Below are 20,089 nucleotides of genomic sequence, written 5' to 3' on the forward strand. Positions count from 1 at the left end.
GACACCAACCAGAATAGGAAACAGCGTAACCAACGACACGACACCAGATCTAACATTTACGAAGAATCTAGCAGTTTCTCAGTGGACAAACATGTAGGAAAGCTTAGGTAGTGACCACTACATCGTCGTCACAACGGTACAAGCAGGCCCAAGGAAAAAGAGGGGGAGAGAACTCAAGCTAGTAGAATGGGACTCTTTCCGCAAAATCCGACAAGATGATGCGAAAGACACTATAACGGACATTGAGAAATGGGCAGAGAAACTGCAAGAAAACATTAAACGAGCTACCAAAACTGTTCCAGAGGAGGCAGGTATAGAGGAGATGGATAGCAGATTATTGCACATGTGGGAAGCGAAAGGTAGCATGCTGAAAAGATGGAAAAAGCAAAAACATAATCGGAAATTAAGGAAGAGAATTGTGGAATTAAACAAGGAAATCGAGATATATGCAAATAGGTTAACCCAACAGAAGTGGGAAGCCACGTGCGACTTGATGGAAAGGCAGATAGGAATGTCCAAGACCTGGAACATTCTCCGATGTCTCTTGGACCCCGGAAGTACAAAAACCATACAAAGACACAATCTACAGAAGGTTATGCACAGCTACAACGGTACAGAAGAAGAGCTCTTTCGAGAGCTCCAAAAGATGTACGTTGGAGATGCGGAGAGAGAACTACTTCCGGATTACCTAGGTAACGAGAATCCTGATCTTGATACCCCTATTACGGAGGCAGAAGTCAGATATGAACTCACGAGGCTCAACTCGAAATCTGCACCAGGACCTGATGGGATAAGCAACAAAACACTCAGGAACCTAGACGATGTATCCATCCGAGCTCTCACGGACTACATGAATAACTGCTGGGAGCAAGGCAGCATTCCAAGTCAATGGAAATCAGCCCAAATCATTTTTATACCAAAGCCTGGAAAAAAACCACAACTGACGAACTTAAGGCCGATATCACTGACATCCTGCGTCGGTAAACTCATGGAACATGTGGTTCTCACACGTCTCACGAGATACATGGATGATGGAGGACTTTACCCACATACCATGGTTGGATTTCGACCAAAGTTATCGACGCAGGATGTTATGCTCAAACTAAAACATCAGATCATAGATGCGGGTGAGAAAAGTCTAGACACTAAGGCAATACTAGGTCTCGATCTAACTAAGGCCTTTGACACCGTCACGCACAAGGCCATACTACAAAATCTCCAAAAGCTGGATGTAGGACGTAAAACATACGCGTACATCAAAGACTTCTTGACAGATCGTACCGCAAAGATTTCAATTGGAGAATCCAAATCGGACGCGCTCAAGCTAGGTAATAGGGGTACCCCGCAGGGTTCAGTCCTATCTCCCTTTCTATTCAACGTGGCAATGATCGGTCTTCCTGCGAGACTTGACAAGATAGAAGGACTCGGACACAGCCTCTACGCGGACGACATCACCCTTTGGGTGGCGGGTGGAAGCGATGGGCATGTGGAAGAGATCCTTCAAACAGCAGTAAACACGGTGGAAGACTACATCAAAGACAAGGGACTGAGATGCTCCTCACAAAAATCAGAACTTCTGCTCTATAGGCCCACATGCCGGGGTCGAAAAAGCATTAGCGAAAGGCCGGGCATTGTGGTCACAGTAGAAGGCACCAGGATACCGATAGTGGAGAGCCTGAGAATACTGGGACTCCGCATATCCGAAAACGGCCATAACGGAGAAACGATTAGACTACTTGACAATAGTGTTCAACAAACAATCAGACTAATAAAGCGGATATCCAACAGGCACTATGGCATGAAAGAGCACAATCTCATCCGATTAATAGAAACATTCGTAATCAGTCGCATTGTATATGTGGTTCCTTACCTCAAGCTCTACGCTGCGGAGAAAACCAAGATAGATTGCATTATTAGAAGGGCGTATAAGCAAGCCTTGGGACTTCCGGCAAATACGTCAAACGAGAAATTCTTGGCGCTCGGCGTGCACAACACATTAGACGAACTTATTGAGGCCCAGAGAGTAGCGCAGTATGAAAGGCTTACACAGAGTTTGACGGGGAGACACATCTTAGATGACATCGGAATAACCTACGAAGCACAGCACGGAGTGCGGAGAGACATCCCAAGGAAAATAGGGGAACATCTATCAATACCCCCACTCCCCAGAAACATGCACCCGGAGTTTCACCAAGATCGAAGAAACGCACGAGCGAGAGCTCTCCACAAAAGATTCCGTAGTGCCAGGGACGTTGTCTATGTGGACGCGGCGGAGTACGCAAATGGACATAGTATGTCCATAGCTGCTACGAGTCTAGAGGGTGACTGCAGAGTTAGTGGGACGGTAAAAACATGGAAGGCAGAGGTGGCGGAGGAAGCTGCCTTAGCACTGGCAATAGCCTCCACGGAAGCTAACATCGTAGTAAGCGACTGCAAGACAGCCGTAAAGAACTATGCAAAGGGAAGAATCTCGCCGGAAGCACTGAGAATTTTAAACAACTTTCGTGGAGATCGCGACATCCACATTATTTGGGCACCCGCACACTCCTCCCTTCCCGGGAACGAAATAGCGCACAACCTGGCTCGAGAACTGACAGGCCGAGCAGGTGACACGCAACAAATACTGGGAACGGAGAGAGACCGGATGACTAGCTTTAACGAGATCACCAAACACTATAAATTGGGAAGGGCCCATTTCCCCCCGGCACACTCCTCGTTAAATAGACGGCAAGCGACGGCATGGCGCCTCTTACAAACAGATACATATCCGAACCCGGTGGCCTACCACCGCTACTACCCGGACCTTTACACGGATAGATGTAGATTCTGTGAAGAAAGGGCGGACCTACAACATATTGTTTGGGCTTGTCCTCGTACACCCATACAGAATAAAATAATTAAGACCAGAGAGCAGTGGGAGACCGCGTTGCTCAGCAGTGCACCGGAAGACCAACTCAAGGCAATCCAGCAGGCCGAAGATGCCGCCAGGGCCCAAGGGCTCGAGGCCGTCATTTAGGTAGAGGCCTAGGTCTCAAATCTGCTGTGCACAAATAAAGTTTATTCCTCCTCCTCCTCCTCCCGTATGTGCCAAAAATTGTGCCCAAAATTACTGATAGTAATGCTTCCATGTTTCTATAATTCACTTTGAAACCAGTAAGCCCGTGCATGACAGTGATATGAAAAATGTAAAGGCCATGAAATGAACAAGTTGAGGGCAAATATGTTAATGAAACTTTGTCATTCAAGAACCTTGTTTACATTTTGATATATATGCAACGCCTACTGAAAAATCTCAATGACGCTGTCGTTTATTTCAATGTATTATGCAGAAGCACCTGTTACCGCTCGTGTATCTTTTCTAATTGCACCGAAATTATTGTCCCAACAAAGAGCACTTATATAAAACCATTCTAAAAAATATACGAGGTCGAGTCTAATGAGAGTCAGTCAATGCGAATATATGACAAACGGGGTATTTTATTTAAAAGTAGTCTCTATGAGCATTCAGACATTTGTGCCATTGACTAAGGAGTCGGGAGATTCTGGTCTCATAAAACTCATTGGATTGCTGCTTCAAAAAATCTGCAACTGACTTTATCACGTCATCGTCCGATGCGAATCTGTTTCCCTTGAGCTGTTTTTTTCATTTGCCCCAAAATGTGGAAGTCGCAAGGAGACAGGTCTCAGCTGTATGGCGGATGTTGCAGCGTTTCCCACTTGAACTTTTCCACTTCTGTATTAACCACATCAGCGACCTGGGGATGGGCATTGTCGTGGAAAATTAAAATTATTATATGTGGCTTTACGTGCCAAAACCACTTTCTGATTATGAGGCACGCCGTAGTGTAGGACTCCGGAAATTTCGACCTCCTGGCGTTCTTTAACGTGCACCTAAATCTAAGTAGCAACGGGTGCTTTTGCATTTCGCCCCCATCGAAAGGCGGCCGCCGTGGCCGGGATTCGATTCCGCGACCTTGTCGCGGAATCGGAATCATCCGGCGCAGGGAGTCGCAGGAAATCCAGAATCATTTCCGGCGCAGGGAGTCGCTTTGGTCGACGGTGCATGCACAGCATAAAAAAATTTCGGGAAGAGCTGAAGCCCCATAAGCCGCCCCCCTCCCTCCCCTGGCTACGCCCCTGCTACTACCTCTCTAGAGCAAGTTGCGATGGAGCTTCGTCATCGAAAGTGCATGTTGTACAAACTTCATTCCACATTCATCAGCAGCATTGCTACAGCAGGCGCACGTGGATCTCACATCGTTATGCAACCTTCATATATAAGAATGATTGATTACCAGACCTGTATCACTCTCTTGCCGGCTAGGAAGTCCTGGTTCCTAAGAACAATGGCGATTACAGCCTTGACACCTAGGTCAAGAGAAGCGCGCACCATCATTTCAACAGGGTTCACTGCAGCCAATCTGGTCTTGTTCATCAGGTCCAGGTTCAAGGATATCATCCATTCGACGAGACTTGTAGTCTGCAATGGACATAAAAAAATTATTGGGTTTTTACGTGCCAAAACCACTTTCTGATTATGAGGGACGCCGTAGCGGAGGACTCCGGAAATTTCGACCACCTGGGGATCTTTAACGTGCACCTAAGTCTAAGTACACGGGTGCTTTCGCATTTCGCCTCCATCGAAATGCGACCGCCATGGCCGGGATTCGATCCCGCTACCTCGTGCTCAGCAGCCTAACACCATAGCCACTGAGCAACCACGGCGGGTAATGGACATAAGTCAAAACATCATCAAATAAAATACCCTGTTGCATCAGAACTCGCTTACTGTTACGAGCGCTTCTTTTCAGCAGATATGTGAAGACGTAATGAAGGTACCATGCTGGAAAAAACAGCGCGATATGAACATGTACAATGGAGGAACGCAGGACGAGCGCTGACTATGTCTTTAAAGGGGGGCATTTGGGGAGTAAGAATTGTTATGCACTTCCATAGGCATATGAGTGTCAAGTGATTATGAAGTTAACTCGGAAAGATAAAACTAAAATGCACTGTCATATTACTGTCGGAGATACCTAAGCTCGTTGTAAGTATAAGAGCGATCGAAGAAGTCCTGACACATTCGCCATCTTTACACGTCCCGGAAAACGCGTCAAAAATCTCGCGTGAAGCTCGGTCTCCCCTTTTAGGTGTAAGCAACCAATCAGAAAGGAAATCTAAATCCGAAAAAAAAAAGATTGTTTAGTTGCTTGGTTACAATAAAGCGCCGCGCAATTAAGCCCGCGTTAGGCAACATTTCCACATCTCTCTTTTGGTAACCGCCGGAGCCATTTTTATTACTTTTTTTTTACTGAACCTGTCACGTAACATGACTTGACTCAATGCAGGAAACACATAAAGTATACAGCGGGCCCAAATAATTCATACACGTACTGCGTTGGCTTATGCATATTAGTCGTCTGTATAGCGCTAGATCTTTCCTATGCCTGCATCTGTAGAAACACTTCTTCTCTTTTCTGTTATATACGCAATCCGGTAGCCGAACAAAACACGCTACCAAAATATACCACTGCAACAAACTGCGGCCTACAAAGGCATCTTTTTGCAAATAAGGCAAATCTATTTCTTTCGTTATTACTACCATTTAACAGAGGGGAACAGATGACGTCTGCTGGTTCGTCTGTTTTAGCATACTCGCATTCTCTCCACTTAGGGCACGTGATCTTGTTCAAGCTAGTCGCGCGGTGCGATAGTGGTGGCCGAATGCCAAATACAGGGCTCTCAACATCATGCCTGTCGCCATATCACAGCCGCGCTTTGCCCCATCTGAGAGCCTCATCTCTATTGGGCGAGCACGGAGCCGGCGCCGTCAGGCGCTCGCATTGAAATAAGTGCAACCGTCTTCCTGGCCTCACTTTTGTTTCACGTTGCTTGTAGCGGACTCGCCCACGCCGGATAGTCAAGGAGGGTGGTAGTGTTGTGTGATGAAGCGCCACATCAACCACAAGAAGAACCCGAGCCTACAACCACCTGTGAAGCTTTATGTATTCCCACGTAAATGGCAGGAAAAACAGCGCCGGCGCCAGTAGGCAATAGCCCTGCGCAGAATCCGAATGTCAAACTGGCTGTTTTTCCACCTGCCTGCTATTTACTTCTCGCATGTATCAGTGTTACTTCGCCTTGTAGCTATTTCACGATAGTTTGCTCGTGACAACAATAATGTTGATGAAGTTCTTTCGCCGGCCTTGATCGACTCTGGGAGCACCGCCTGATTTGCGCGTGCAACGCCAACTTTACTTACTCGTGTATCATTGAGAGCGCGCTCTCTCTATTTATAATCGCGTTTTGATAGATGAAACCCTTGTAGTAGAAAGTTGCCCGCAGTTGAGCATTTTAGCGTGAGCTCATGGTTAGGTAGCCCGCTTGTCAATAGAAAGCGAACCGTGATGTTTGAACTTCTGACTCCGCGAGTTGTATTGCAAAGACGGGCAGCACCAGTTGGAATCGTTTTGGCTTTCGGTCGTTCTAGAATACCAATCCAACCGTGGTGCGATCGAGATAAAGCCCAACCTGGAATATTATTTTTAAATGCGATCAAATGTGATAACTTCAGCGCTGTCCAACACTCAATATGGCCTTGGTTGAGTTCGCTCATCATGAAGGTGCAGACAACAGCCTAGAATGAAGATCCGCTGTGCCGGGATGGTCGGAAATCTTGGGAGAAAGGCTCGAGCAGAATCACCCTATGACGACTGGACATGGGCCTTGTGCCTAGGGTTCGCCCTATCGAGACGAGATGTCTAACGAGAGGAAATGCCCAAACGAGTCTAAATGTATGGAGATCCTGAAGGTTCAACACTTTTCAATGTGCACTATTGGGCAGTCCCTCTCTTTGAGCACTCTGTTGCACTGATGATTCAGGCTGCAAGCGAACTCCATCGGAATACGGGGCTCGTAAGGTAGAGCTTACAGAGCGCGCTGGATCTGCCATTGGAATTCAGCATTAGACCGACTACCACTGTGCGTCGGGTGTACACGGCTTCACAATAGATGCAGCACGTGCCATTAGCTTATGCTGACTGTGCTTCTGGCAGCAAAGAACAATAATAAGCATTTTTACTTCGTGAAACAGCTATCGGATGTGTCAGATTTGTTTGTTAAATACCTCAGGACTCGTCTATCTATGGCCTATTGACCATGTAGCGTAATTCGATTCTCGAGCCTTCTTTATGAGCAGCGCTCATAGCCTTAGACTTCTTTTCTGATATATATATATATATATATATATATATATATATATATATATATATATATTGCGCTTTGTTGTCTATTGTGTGGTAATGTGCTCGTCTGGCGTAGTTATGAAACTTTCCATTGCAATCAGCGAGAAGGCAGCGGATTAACCGAAAAGCCCCATTTTATTAATTATATCACGAGAAGCCGGGAAACAAAAACGCCAGGGACAACACAGGGCAAATCACCTCTACCTATAATAATTAAATCACAGTATTTATAAGTTATTCAAAAATGAAATCGGACGAAAGAACAACTTGCCTTCTGCTTCGGTTCGCATTGCATGCGTAATGTGAAGACGTGGGGCAGTTCCCCACCTGCGGTAAGTTGGTTTATCATCTGCTTTCATTGCCATTAACTTATAATTTGTTTAATCCAATTAGTAAGTACAAGTAATGTCTCCTATGTGGTTCTTGGTGTCGTTGGCTTCTCACGATATACTTTTCAATGTCATCGTCATCATCATCAGCCTATTTTATGTCCACTGCAGGACGATGGCCTCTCCCTGCGACCTCCAATTACTCCTGCACTGCGCCAACGGATTCCAACTAGCACCTGAAAAATTCTTAATTTCATCACCCCGCCCAGTCATTCGCCGCCCACGACTGCGCTTCCTCTCTCCTGGCACCCATTCTGTAATCCTTCTGCTCCACCGGCTGTCTAACCTACGCATTACATGAGCTGCCCAGCCACATTTTTTTTCCTAATGCCAATTAAAATATCGGCTATGTCCGTTTGCTCTCTAATGCACAGCACTCTCTTCATGTCTCTTAACGTTACGCCTAACATTGTTCGTATCACTGCTCTTTACGCGGTCCTTGTTCTCGGGCTCCTTCGTCAGTCTCCGAGCTTCTGCCCCATATGTTAGCACCGGCAAAATGCACTAATTTTACGCCTTTCTTATAATTTTAATGGTAGGCTTCCAGTCTGGATCCCACCATGTCTTTCGCATGCGCTCCAACCCATTTTTATTGTTCTGTAAATTTGCTTCTCATAATAAACATCCCCTGTGAATAATTAACATAGGCAAGCGTACTCCTTCAGCTACTCTAGAGGCTGAATGGCTATCCTGAATTCTTGTTGCTATTGATAATTATCTTTGTTTTCTGCATACTGATCTTGAACCCCGCTTTCATACTCTCGGTGTTAAGGCCCTCAGTCATTTGTTGTAACTGATCCCCAGTGTTGCTGAACCGGACAATGTCATCTGCAAACCGAAAGTTGAAGAGGTATTAACCGTTATTCCTTACTCCTAAGCCTTCCCAGTTTACAAGCTTAAATACTCCTTCCAGGCACGCCGTAAATAGCATTGGAGAGATTGTATTTCCTTGTCTGACCTATTTCTTTATAGTTGTCTTTCTACTGTTTTTTGTTGAATTAAGGTATCTGTAGAATCTCTGCAGATATTTTCAAAGATTTTTACGTAAGTCTCCTGTATTCCTTGATAACGTAATCTCTACTGAATGAAATGTATTTTCGTAGTATATGAAATATATAGAGTCTCATTGTACTCTGCATATTTCTCGGTTATCTGATCGATCACATGGATGCGAACCACTGTAGAATATACCGTCCTGAAGCCAGCCTTTTTTCTTGGTTGGCTGAATCCCAGGGCTGCCCTGTTTCTATTGGAAATTATCTTGGTGAATAATTTATACAATACATGAAGTGGGCTAATGGGTCTCTAATTGTTCCATTCTTGAGGTTCTCACTTTTTGTGGATTAGTGTAATGTTGGCATTCTTTTAGTTTTCAGGCGACCGTGAAGTTATGTAGCAATTCGTACAGAGGACCGCCAGATTTTCAAGCCTGGTGTCTCCTTCATCTAGGAATAAATAGACTGCTTTTCCATCTTCTCTTGCCGCTGTTCGCCGTTTCATGTCTTGCCAGGCCCTTGTAGCTTCATCGCTAGTTACAGAAGGAACGTCTGTACCCTGTTCATTAGTACTTCGAACGAAAGTATTGTGGCTGCTCTGAGTACTGTACAGGTCATTATAGAATTATGCCGCTTCTTTTGCTATATCTTTTAAACCCTGATGACAGTACCCTGCTTGTCTTCCACTGCATATATCTTGGCATGTCCTAGGCTAAGTATTCGTCTCCCTGATTTCATGTTTCATCCAATTTTTATTGCTTACTCAGTCTTTCTTACGTTATCATTTCGAATATCCCTTATTTTCTACTTCATTAGTTCTTGCAATTCTGCGTCTACCTGATCTCTTCAGTTGGACACTCATGTTTTGTCATTTCATTATTAGGTCCTTCGTTACTTGGCAGAACTTACTTATTGGTTGCCTTGGTGCGTTACCTCCCATTTCAGTTGCTGCTTCTGAAGTCCGTACAGTTAGGTTTCATTCATTACTTCTATGTGATCTTCATCTCGTGGTTCTAAGAGTGCATAGTCATTTGCAAGTACCAGCCTGAATTGGTCTGCTTTTATCCCTGCTGCGGCTAGGCTGCTCTGTTTCTTTTTGTCTGGTTTTACTCTTCCTCTCTCCATATTGAGGTAGCGCGTAAACCTCACTGCATATGATCACTGCACTTCACCCTACCTAACACTTCTACAACCTGCACTACGCTGAGATCGGCACGAAGTTTGAAATCTACTTCATTTCTTGTTCTCCATTGGGGCTTTTGTAGGTCCACTTTCTGTTGCTACATTTCCTGAAGAACGTATTCATTCTACAGAGTTTATTCCTTTCCGTGAATCAACCAACATCTCTCCTCTAGTGTTCCTAGAATCCATGCGGTAGTTGCCAATCGCTTTTTTACCAGCTTGTTCTTCCCCACCTTTGCATTGAAGTGTCTCATTACTACAGTATAATGAGTTTGCGCTTTTCTCATCGCTAACTTAACATCTTCATAAGACTGTTCTATTTCCTTATCGTGATGACTGGAGGTTAGATCATAGCCTTGTCCTACCTTTAATTTATACTTGTTAGTAAATTTTATTGCGGCTTCCAAAGCCCTCTGATTAATCCTGTAGAATTCGTCAAAGTAGCCCGCTTTGTCCTTATGGACGAAAATCCTACTCCGCACTGTTTCTTATCTGGAAGTCCATATAGCCGAGGACATGGCTGCTGGTCAGCACAGTATAAGCCTCACCAGTCTGTCTAACCTCAATAAGGCCCATGATAAACCAAGAAATGCTTGATAGTTCAAAAAGTCCTGCTTAACTAGCTTCGATCGAGAGAGTTCGGGTGTTAACGGTTGCCACGATCAGGTTACATTCGCGGCCTGTCCGGGTCCAGAGATTCTTAGCACCCTCTGCTTCGTTATAGATCTGACGCCCTTGGCCAGATGCTCCGCAGCTGCTGGGGACTGAGGGTCATTGGCTCATCGAATGAATCATCTTGCAGGGGGTAATTGAATAGTGTACGAGGGAGGCCAATTTAAAAAAAACGAGGATTTGAAAATTTTGACTAAGGTAACCAAGCTTCCAAGATAGCTCAGTCAGGTAACCCTGCAGACTGAGCGGCCCCCTTATGGCTGAGATGTCCAGCTCAGAAGATCCTACCAGCCTAAAACATGCTTCAATTATCCGTATAGTCGGGTTAACATGATAATGAGATAAGGAGTCGGAACCCTGTGCCTCCGAAGGTGAAGTCATCGTGTGTGAGAAGGGTGGATTGGCACATACATATGCTGAAATATATAGGAAAACTTTCGCTCGCGATCAGCTCCTAAGAGTTGCGGAACGGGCCAAAAGAACATTGTGGTTCACAGCCGCGAGTAAAACAGGCGACCTTGAAAGCGGCCTTACCATAGGCTTGGACAGCGCTTATACGACGCCCCTATTAAGCTGCAGCAATACGCGTCTGTGATAAATCAGACATCGTTTGTACACTTCCCGCGGGGAAGCAATTGACATTATTGTTACCGCCCCACTCGAAGTACAGCAATTGCGAATACACGCTCCAGATCAACGGCAACCCACAAGGAGGCACGCGAAAACGAATATATGTGCTACCAATGTTCCTATGACACTCAGTGACCGCACCATTCGGTTAACTCGTTTAATTCAATTTTTATCATTTATTAGTTTTATGTGCACGAATGTTTGATTAAATCTAGGGCCAATCATACACGAACAAAGAGTACATCTACCTGCCAAATGGGAGAGTTGTTTAGTAGGCAGCTCTCTCAGAAATATACCCGAACAAGCTAACTGTAAAAGCTAATTAATTTCTAAACTTTAACGGCGCACTTTACTAGTTCAGGTTGGTAAGTGCTACACAGTTGCGAACAAATTATCTCCGACTTTATGAAAGTGTCGCATGGAAGGCAAGTGTGCGTGACTTGCATCAGTCCTTTCTTATTATCAAGACTTAGCGGCATTCATTCCAAAAGTAAAGTTTTTATGTTGCTCATCCGATGCGATTCGCTTTCGTCATCGCTTTGTAAGTGAGTATGTTTGCGGTTATTTATACAAAACTTCACGTGATCCGAGTACATGTGCAAGCACACAGGCTTATATGATCGCTACATAAACCCCCAGCCAGGTAGTGCGAGTAAGGTCGTATTTTCTGTGCTAAGAATTGGCTATCTACTACGGGGAATTAAACTTGTCAGGTTCACTATTTAATTCTTTTATAAAAAATAATCTGACTGTGTCACCTCATACGCATTTCTATATATACGCATTCTGTTAACAGAATTGCGGCATATATTGAGCAGCTTCTCTGATATACTGAATTTTCGTGACCTATACTGTTTGCATGTCCCAATTTTGGCTAATCCGCCAGAATGGGGCTGTGGCACTGCAATTCATGACATGTAGAAATTACGATTGCACCACATTACACGTGGCATATGATGAAACTAAACTCAAATGTACACATCTTTGTTAGTTCTGTAGCATTTATTCAACACCATGACTACTTACAGATGCTTAAAATATTTGGTGTTCAGATTAAGTGCTGCAACATGTCATAGGACGTCCAATGAGAGGTATTGTTATGCTTCATTGAAATGAAGAGATATTAAGGCCCAGATAAATGAAAGCGCATGAAAGAATAACTTGGCGCAGGTGAAGACCAAATGCAAGTGTTGGGCATTACGAGTGTGCTGTTTTATATATTATTATGCTACGGCGAGGTTACTTTGTCCATTTCCTTGGTTGCTTGACTTTACGCTTAGCCCTGGCTGTGATAGGCAACACCGCTGACATCCGAGGCAGTGAATGTGGCACATCGACTTAAACAATGAATGCAACTTGATTTTCAATGATAGATCTTTTCATTCGCTAATGTAGAGCCATGACAGTATGCTCTAAGATGCAGACGAATCTGTTGTACTATGTAGTTTAGTTTAGACGACGTAGTAGCTGCAATATCAGTTCAGTCAAATCATCCTTCAATCAGACACCGTCTATTATGATCACGTCTAAAAATACGCTTCCCCCTTTGCTATTGAAATAAGAATTATGTTTACCTCCTTCCTGCCTGACCATGCAAAGGCAACGCAAGCCTGGTACATTCCGGCTGCTTTCTGCTGGGAGTTTTGATTGGAAGATGGTACCCTTAAATTGCCGAGGAACGCTTTGGTGGTGACTTCAATGCCTCGTGCAACCTGAAAGCACACAAGAAAACGAACGACCTCTTTGTCGGCTTATGGTTCATACGCAGACTAAAAACGTCGTTCATTGGGTGAGCGTTCATATTCGTTAAAGCGTGCGACCTAATCCTTGGTGCTCGCATTGCGACTGCTAGCTTTCACTGTTGTTACATGAAACTTGCAATCATTCCACCTGATTTGGAAGAGCTACTGAATAGGAACAAATAGATGCGCTTAGGTGACATACACATGTCTTCGTCGGGTTGAAGTAACCACATATTCGTTGGCAGGGAAACAACATTCTCTCAGTCATCCACTCACAACACTCCCTGTTACAATGACAAGTGAAGAAAGTTATCAGCTCGATCTGAAGACGATAAGACATGACCTGCTGCGATTTAATCGGAGACTGCGCTAACTGATAAATATCCTCTGCGAGGGCTGTTTCAGCAACAAGTGCTTGCGGTGCAGGACATCGCAGATACTATGATTAATTTGCCGCAGAGGCCAGCGCCTTCAAGTTGTCGCGAATGGGTGGCAGCGAAATTCAGCCATGCGCCTAATAGGTGGTTATAGTTGAGGTGATAATGCGCTCTAACAGAATTGGAACTAATGCCTAGAGAATCCGCGCAAAGCGGGAAACCAGACAGTGCCGCGACATGCCTGCATCATCTACGGCTACAATAATAATTGAGATTTGGTAATCATACTGTTGCACATAATGTGGTAAAATGGATGGTTTCTCGACAACTGCCCAACCAAGTAACTGATAATGACCACAACATCCATTACTAAGGCCAGTTGAGTGATTTGGTTGAGCGTTGAAAGTGTCTAAACACGCCTAACCGACATATATGAAAGGAAGCACGGCACAGACGTAGTTCAACTGCATCCGTACTCCATTTCGTCCACTTCACTAAAACGCGTTTACACTCTTATATTCCATCGCAGCCCATTAACATCTGGTTTCCTGACAAACAAGCGCATCAAATGGAATTTGTCCCTGACGAGTGCGTCATATAAACACAAAGAACTAGCCCTACTGACTATCTAGAACTTTAATGTAATCTGGATAGCATCGTTGCTTGCTGTAGCCATCCTAATCTTAAGAATTGCAAAGTGGTGAGAAAAACTGAAAAGACCAATCGTTCTTATGCATACAAATACCACTTTATAGTTCCTGATGAGGATAGAATAACACACCGTATGGGCGGACTGATACCAAGACAGTGTGATAACGATTCCTTTGCTACCTCAAATAAAGGCTTTCATTCGTGGTCCGCCAGCTCTTGATGCTTACCTGAACGCCGTAAAGATGTTGTACTCAGCCACGCAGCTCTGATCCTTCAGAATGTTGGCCAGCCACCAGCCAGCTAGACTGATTAGGCCTCTATACAGCACTCCACGGCTTAACCCTACGCAAGGTGCTTCAGACGCTCTCACCGTACTTCTGGCCACAAGGTCCTTGGCGCACGAAGGACGATCTGGCAATATTGTTGGCCGGAGTTTTCGTGCGTCGCGTGCTGCGCCATCGTTGCCAATCCGTCTGCTACTGAAAGCTACCAGGGTGTTGAGCCGAACCCGTCGCTTAACTTCTGGACGCTTGCCAGAGCAACCATCGTTCGCCACCAGAGCGTTTCTGCTCTCTATCGTCTCTGCAGTTAGCGTATCGAAACGCCAAAAGGCTCCGCTGTCACCACGAAGTACTATTGAAGCACAGGTCGAAGGAGGTGCTACATTTCCACTTGTCGAGTTTGGCGCAGTAGTTTTGTGTGATAAATGAGGCTCTTTGTTGGAACTCATGAAGGCTACAATGTCTTTTTGTGGCATTGTACTGTACTTCCCAGCACTAGCACCCAGCCATCATAAATCTTCTGTGTAAACCGGTAAATGGTTTAGTAAGAAGATTTTTTACGTGATAGACTGTTTTTGTAACGGCAACTTTGAGGATGTGGCTCTTCGATTAGACTTTTTATCGGGTCATGGCACTGTCATTGATGGCGCCTCCACTGAAATCGTGCTGTCTGAACTCTGCAACACTGTTTCAGGATGCCGCTCCCATCCCACTTAATATTGTTGTTGCCACTGATACCAACTCGCATACGGCAATACGACGCTTATCGCTTAGCATTTCCCAGTGGTATCAAACGCACTTATACAGCTCACAGGCTCATCACTTTTTCTTCAGCGCAAACCTCTAACCCTTCTATTGCGTTTCTTAAAGTAACCGCATGTGCCGCAACAATGCTAGTGAACAATCCGCATGCCTTTCTGGTCACTTTCCATTGTGGTTACTCCTCCTTTGACCCCGTTTTAAGCTTTTTTAAACATTGGTAGTCCACATATTATCGAATATTGTCACCTTTTCCGGTACTAATACAACCACAGACGATCATGGAATTGGGCGTGCGATCCAGTTTCGACGTTTCGCATGAGAGTATCTGTCTGACCCAAGGTCACTGCGGTGCATTCGAAGGAACAGCGGAACTGTTATATTAGAGAAGGGAGCTGCTCGCGGTGTTCTAAGGAAAAATTTGCGTCTCTCCAAGAATGAAAGACTGCGGGAGCAACCGGTGTGCCCTCTGAAAGTTATGGTGTCGAGTGCGACGGTGAAAGATGGACGAATCGCTTTCAGTGACTGCAAGAGGTCAATAACATACGAAGCAAGGGCTGTCATGCTATTGGAATCTAAAAGCCCTCAACGAAGCCCATCGAATGTGATTGACGTGTTTGTGGACGGTGTTCATGCATCTGTACTTGTGGACACTGGCATAGCCGTGTCCGTTATGACCGCGCAACTTAGCCATTCGCTTCTAAAAGTGACGACGCCACTTCCTTGACGATCCCTCCGCGAAGTTAGTGCCAAGTGCACTCACCCCACAGAGGCGTGTACCACTCGTGTTGTTATTGCGGGCGTTCTATGCGCCGTCTAATACATCATTCTCTCATGCTCGCATGACCTCAACTCAGGCGGGGATTTTCTCTCCTACCACAATGCTGTGATTTAGTGCGCACGCGCCGAAATAGAATTCTTGCTGTTACACTTGACGCTGGCAGACAGTACTTCGACTTCGCACAAGATACTCCTCAAAGACGACACCACAGTCTCCTCAAACTCGTCAATGGTTGTGTCCCTCTATTGCAGTAGCCTCTCCGACACTGTTTATCCGACCACGTTTGCACCCGGAAAGGTCTGCTGCTGCCTTTTGCGACTATAGAAGTAATTGGGGGACTAAGCGCTAACTTTGTTAGCAGTCTGTCCCCATGCACTGTGATGCTACTGCGAGGGGAATGTCAGTATGGAAGCCATTGAAACAGCGCAAGTTATGGACGTGCACTATGAAAAGCACTGCAGCACTTACAGTACGCTCAGTGCTATTTCTACGTCTGCTCTGTGGAACCAAATACACTCTGTGGTGTATTGGGTTCCTCCAACCTTACGCCGTCCCAACGTTCCCAGCGTATGTGCCCGTTGGAAGAATTTCGTGCATCTTTCGACGTCCTTCAACCTTGCCGAACATTGAGCCGTTACCGACGTCCCTTAGTCTACATCTGTCAAAAAGCTGCACCGTTTTGTACGTCTGTGTTCCTAATTATGTGCTTCAACCGAAACTTTGCCACCATCATGTCGTCCTTGACAAAGCTCCTTGGCAGCAGCGGGCGCCTCACTTCGTGGTCGTCAGAGTGCGACGAGGCATTTGCGATCCTGAGCCGTTTGCCTCCGTCTCCTCCAATTTTCCGTTGCTATAACCCGACGGCCCCTACAGAGGTGTATAGTGATGCCAGCAGTGTTGGCCTTGACGCATTCCTTGCGCAGCGCCAACGCGTGTTTTCTAATAGGTTGTGGCTTATGCAAGTCACACGCTTACGAAACCTGAGAGTAACTGCACCGTCAAGGAAAAAGGGTGTTCGGCGATCATTTCGGCTCTTACTAAGTTCCGGTCATATATGTGAGGCCACCCATTTGATGTCCTCACGAACCACCACACAGTTTTATTGGTTGTCGTCACTGATGGACCCCTCAAGGCCTACTTGCCCGTTGGGCGTGCTCCACCGTAGCAGCCGCCACCACTATGATGCTGACGCACTCTCGCGCTGCACCTTGCCTGACGACAACGGTCGCTGCTCCGTATCCCAGCTTCCCGTTTCTTCCAACGACCTTCGCACCATCGCTTCCGAACAGCGCGAGGACCACTGCATCACGTCACCGATAGACTTGCTCTCTGGTCTATCGGCACAATGATCTATCGGCTCACGCGTTACATCGTCGAGCACACCATTTTCCCCATTCGCAACGACCTACACCATCGACGCAATTACACCGCCGATGCCCGCCAGTGGTGGCTAGTAGTATCCCGTAGTCTGCGCTCTGAAATATGCGCGTCATTCCACTCTGATCTACAGTGTTTACACTTGGCAGTATTCAAAACTTATCTGCGCATTCGACAGCGGATGTACTGCCGCGGGATGTACAGCTACGTTCAGAAATTTGTTCTCTCGTGCCAGAATTGTCAGCATCGGAAATCTTCAAAGCGCCTCTCGCCATTACCTTGCCGTTACCTGGCCGTTCGGGCGCGTCAGCATTGACCTGTACGTGTCACTTCCCCTGACATCTGCTCGTAACCGATGGGCCATCGTGGCCGTTGAGCACCTCACGTAATACGCCGAAACTCCCGCTCTACTGGCAGCTACAGCGCGCGATTTTGTCACCTTCCCGCTTCGCCGATTCATACTGCGTCATGGTTCACCACAGGAGTTGCTTAGCGATTGCGGATGTGTCTTCTTGTCGGAAGTCGTCGAATCCATCATGAAAGAGTGCCACCTAGTGCACCACACAACTACTGCTTACCATGCGCGCACCAATAGCCCCGCAGGACGCTTTAACCGTACGCTTGATGACATAGTCGCAATGTACGCAGCCTCAGACCACATAAATTGGGATGCCATTCTGCCCGTATCAACCTACGCCTACAATACCGCCACTCAGAACGCCACTGGTTTTTCACCCTTTTTCTTATTGCACAGGCCGGCACACGTAACAGACAATCAAAACAATCCTTCCGTATAAGCCGGATGCATCTGAGTGTACGCCTATTTCTGCGACAGCCAGAGATGCCGAAGAGCGTCGCAATCTCGCGTGGGCCTTTACATTAAATGAAGAAGATCGCAAGAACGGCTTTGGTGGTGACATCACTTCGGCGCCCACGTTCCTCCCCGAAGCACTTGTGTGGCTCTCGGTTCCTTCTACTGCACCCAGTCTTGCGACGAAACTATTGCCTAGGCATGAAGGCCCCTACCGCATCATTGAACGCACATCTCTGGTCAACTACGTGATGGAGCCCGTTTGACCGTCTTCGGACACGCGTTGTCGTGGACGAGATATTGTCAATGTCGAATTCCTCAAGACCTACCATGACTAAACGATAGGGATAACCTGTTAGGTCGCCGGGTGTACTGAGGGATTGGATATAGTGGGTCGTCCTCTTCAGCGCTTTTCCTCGTGACAGCCGCTGGTGCTCGGAGTCCGTGCTCTGCCTCTGCCTAGACTGTCGCCGTTGCACTGCTCCTAGCCCGATCAAACGAACGCCTTAACATTATATATATATATATATAGTCCTATCCTAAGAAACCAACAAACACTACACCAAGGACAACATAGGGGAAATTACTTGTGCTGAACAAATGAAGTAAAGAAACAATAAATCAATGGAAACTAAAGTGGATGAAAAAACAACTTGCCGCAGGTGGGAAGCGAACCCACAATATATACATATATATATATATATATATATATATATATATATATATATATATATATATCTATATCGAAGCACTAAATGTAGTTGTTCGGTGCGCGCTTTTTATGTATACTGGTTCCACTCCCCTCCAGAACATTACTTCTGGGAGTTTCCAACTTGCTCGACACAGTCTAAGAGCGTGTGAATAGCATGCTGCGTTGCAAGCGCCCATTACAAAAAAGAATTCTGCACGGTGCAGTGTGTCTTCAAAGCGATGTTCATTGGTCTAGTAGATGTTTTCTGATACAGGTAATTCCCACAAGGAGCCCGTAACGGAAAGGTAAAAATATCACTTTCTCCGCTCATGCCGACCCCAATGTTTCTAGTCCTAGACGGGGCTTTTTTTAAAGGCAAGTTTGTTTATTTACATTTTGCCGCGTATGTTACTGACGTACAACGTCGTTTTTTGCTCATTATTGTCCTTACAGCTAAAAAAAAAAGACATCGGCTAATATCACTAAATTTAAGCTTTCTACATTTCTTAAAGGGACATTAAAGGGAAATAGTCGACGTGAACTGTTTAAATACCATTCCAGAAACCTCTCAATGCCTGTTTCCTGCCAAGAACATGCTTAGTTTTAGAGAAAATTGCATCTGAATGGTCCGAATATTTCTTTTTGGAATTCCAGCCTTCCGCCACCCAACTGAGGGAGTGGTGACATTGTAAACGGAATCACCACTGTTTGCGGCCATCGGTGAGTTAAGGGACGTCCGACAAACGGTGGTACCGAGCCCAGGCAGAGCGGTGGATTCGCTGCTGCAGCTGCTTAATTCTTGGTTAAATGACGTAGCACTCCCGACAGGAAAGTAGCGGGTGCGGTGTTTTTTAAAAAAAAAGGAAACGCAAGCAAGACAGATGACGATTATCGCTGTGGAATAGATATGCCCCAAAGGGTGTAACGTCACCTAAGAGTGTACACCGTTCAGAAATCCCGTGGCGTCACGTGGAAAATTAATTCTCTGCTACTTCCAGTTTTTGATAGTTCCGCGAGCCAGTAAAACCGGCACAGCAATTCGCGGTAACATAACTGTGGAAACGCGAAAGCGTGGGCAGTGCAGAGTCGACTGGAAACAAAATCTTTCAACCGCCCGCGTCTTTGTCAAGGGTAATTTCAATGAGTTGCTTTTCATAAAAAAAGAAATAGAGTGGAGAAGCGGCACTTTATTTCGTCTAATAATAGACTGCAATGATATTTTTTTTTACAATGAGTGGTTGAGTACTAGCGACATAATTTAAATGATGGGGTGCTTTCGTCATCGGGGAAGTACTTGAATGTTCCAGGGAAGCCTCGATTGATGCCCTGCATTTACCTCAATTGCTGCATTATGAAGGCTCTGTTCGCGATAATAATGACGCCTGAGTTATTCTCGAGTACTAATCTGTCAATTTAGCTTGACATAATATTTGCCTTTAGTGTCCCTTTAATGGGACACTAAAGGCAAATGCTAAGTTGATGTGGACTGCCTAAGTACCATTCCAGA

The 20,089-nt window shown here is 45.7% G+C and overlaps 1 protein-coding gene across 1 annotated transcript in view; it reads right to left on the reverse strand.

Annotated features, from left to right (window-relative positions):
- LOC142574735 (uncharacterized) overlaps window positions 1-20,089 on the reverse strand; it is a 78,618-nt gene that overhangs the window by 20,256 nt on the left and 38,273 nt on the right. The window contains exons 3-4 of the mRNA XM_075683758.1: window positions 12,687-12,824; window positions 4,301-4,480 (exon numbers count right to left, since the gene is read on the reverse strand). Coding sequence (XP_075539873.1) covers window positions 4,301-4,480; window positions 12,687-12,824 — 318 coding nt within the window. The remainder of the gene's footprint in view (window positions 1-4,300; window positions 4,481-12,686; window positions 12,825-20,089) is intronic.

Source organism: Dermacentor variabilis, chromosome 3 (assembly GCF_050947875.1).
Source record: "Dermacentor variabilis isolate Ectoservices chromosome 3, ASM5094787v1, whole genome shotgun sequence".
Taxonomy (NCBI): Eukaryota; Metazoa; Arthropoda; class Arachnida; order Ixodida; family Ixodidae; genus Dermacentor; species Dermacentor variabilis.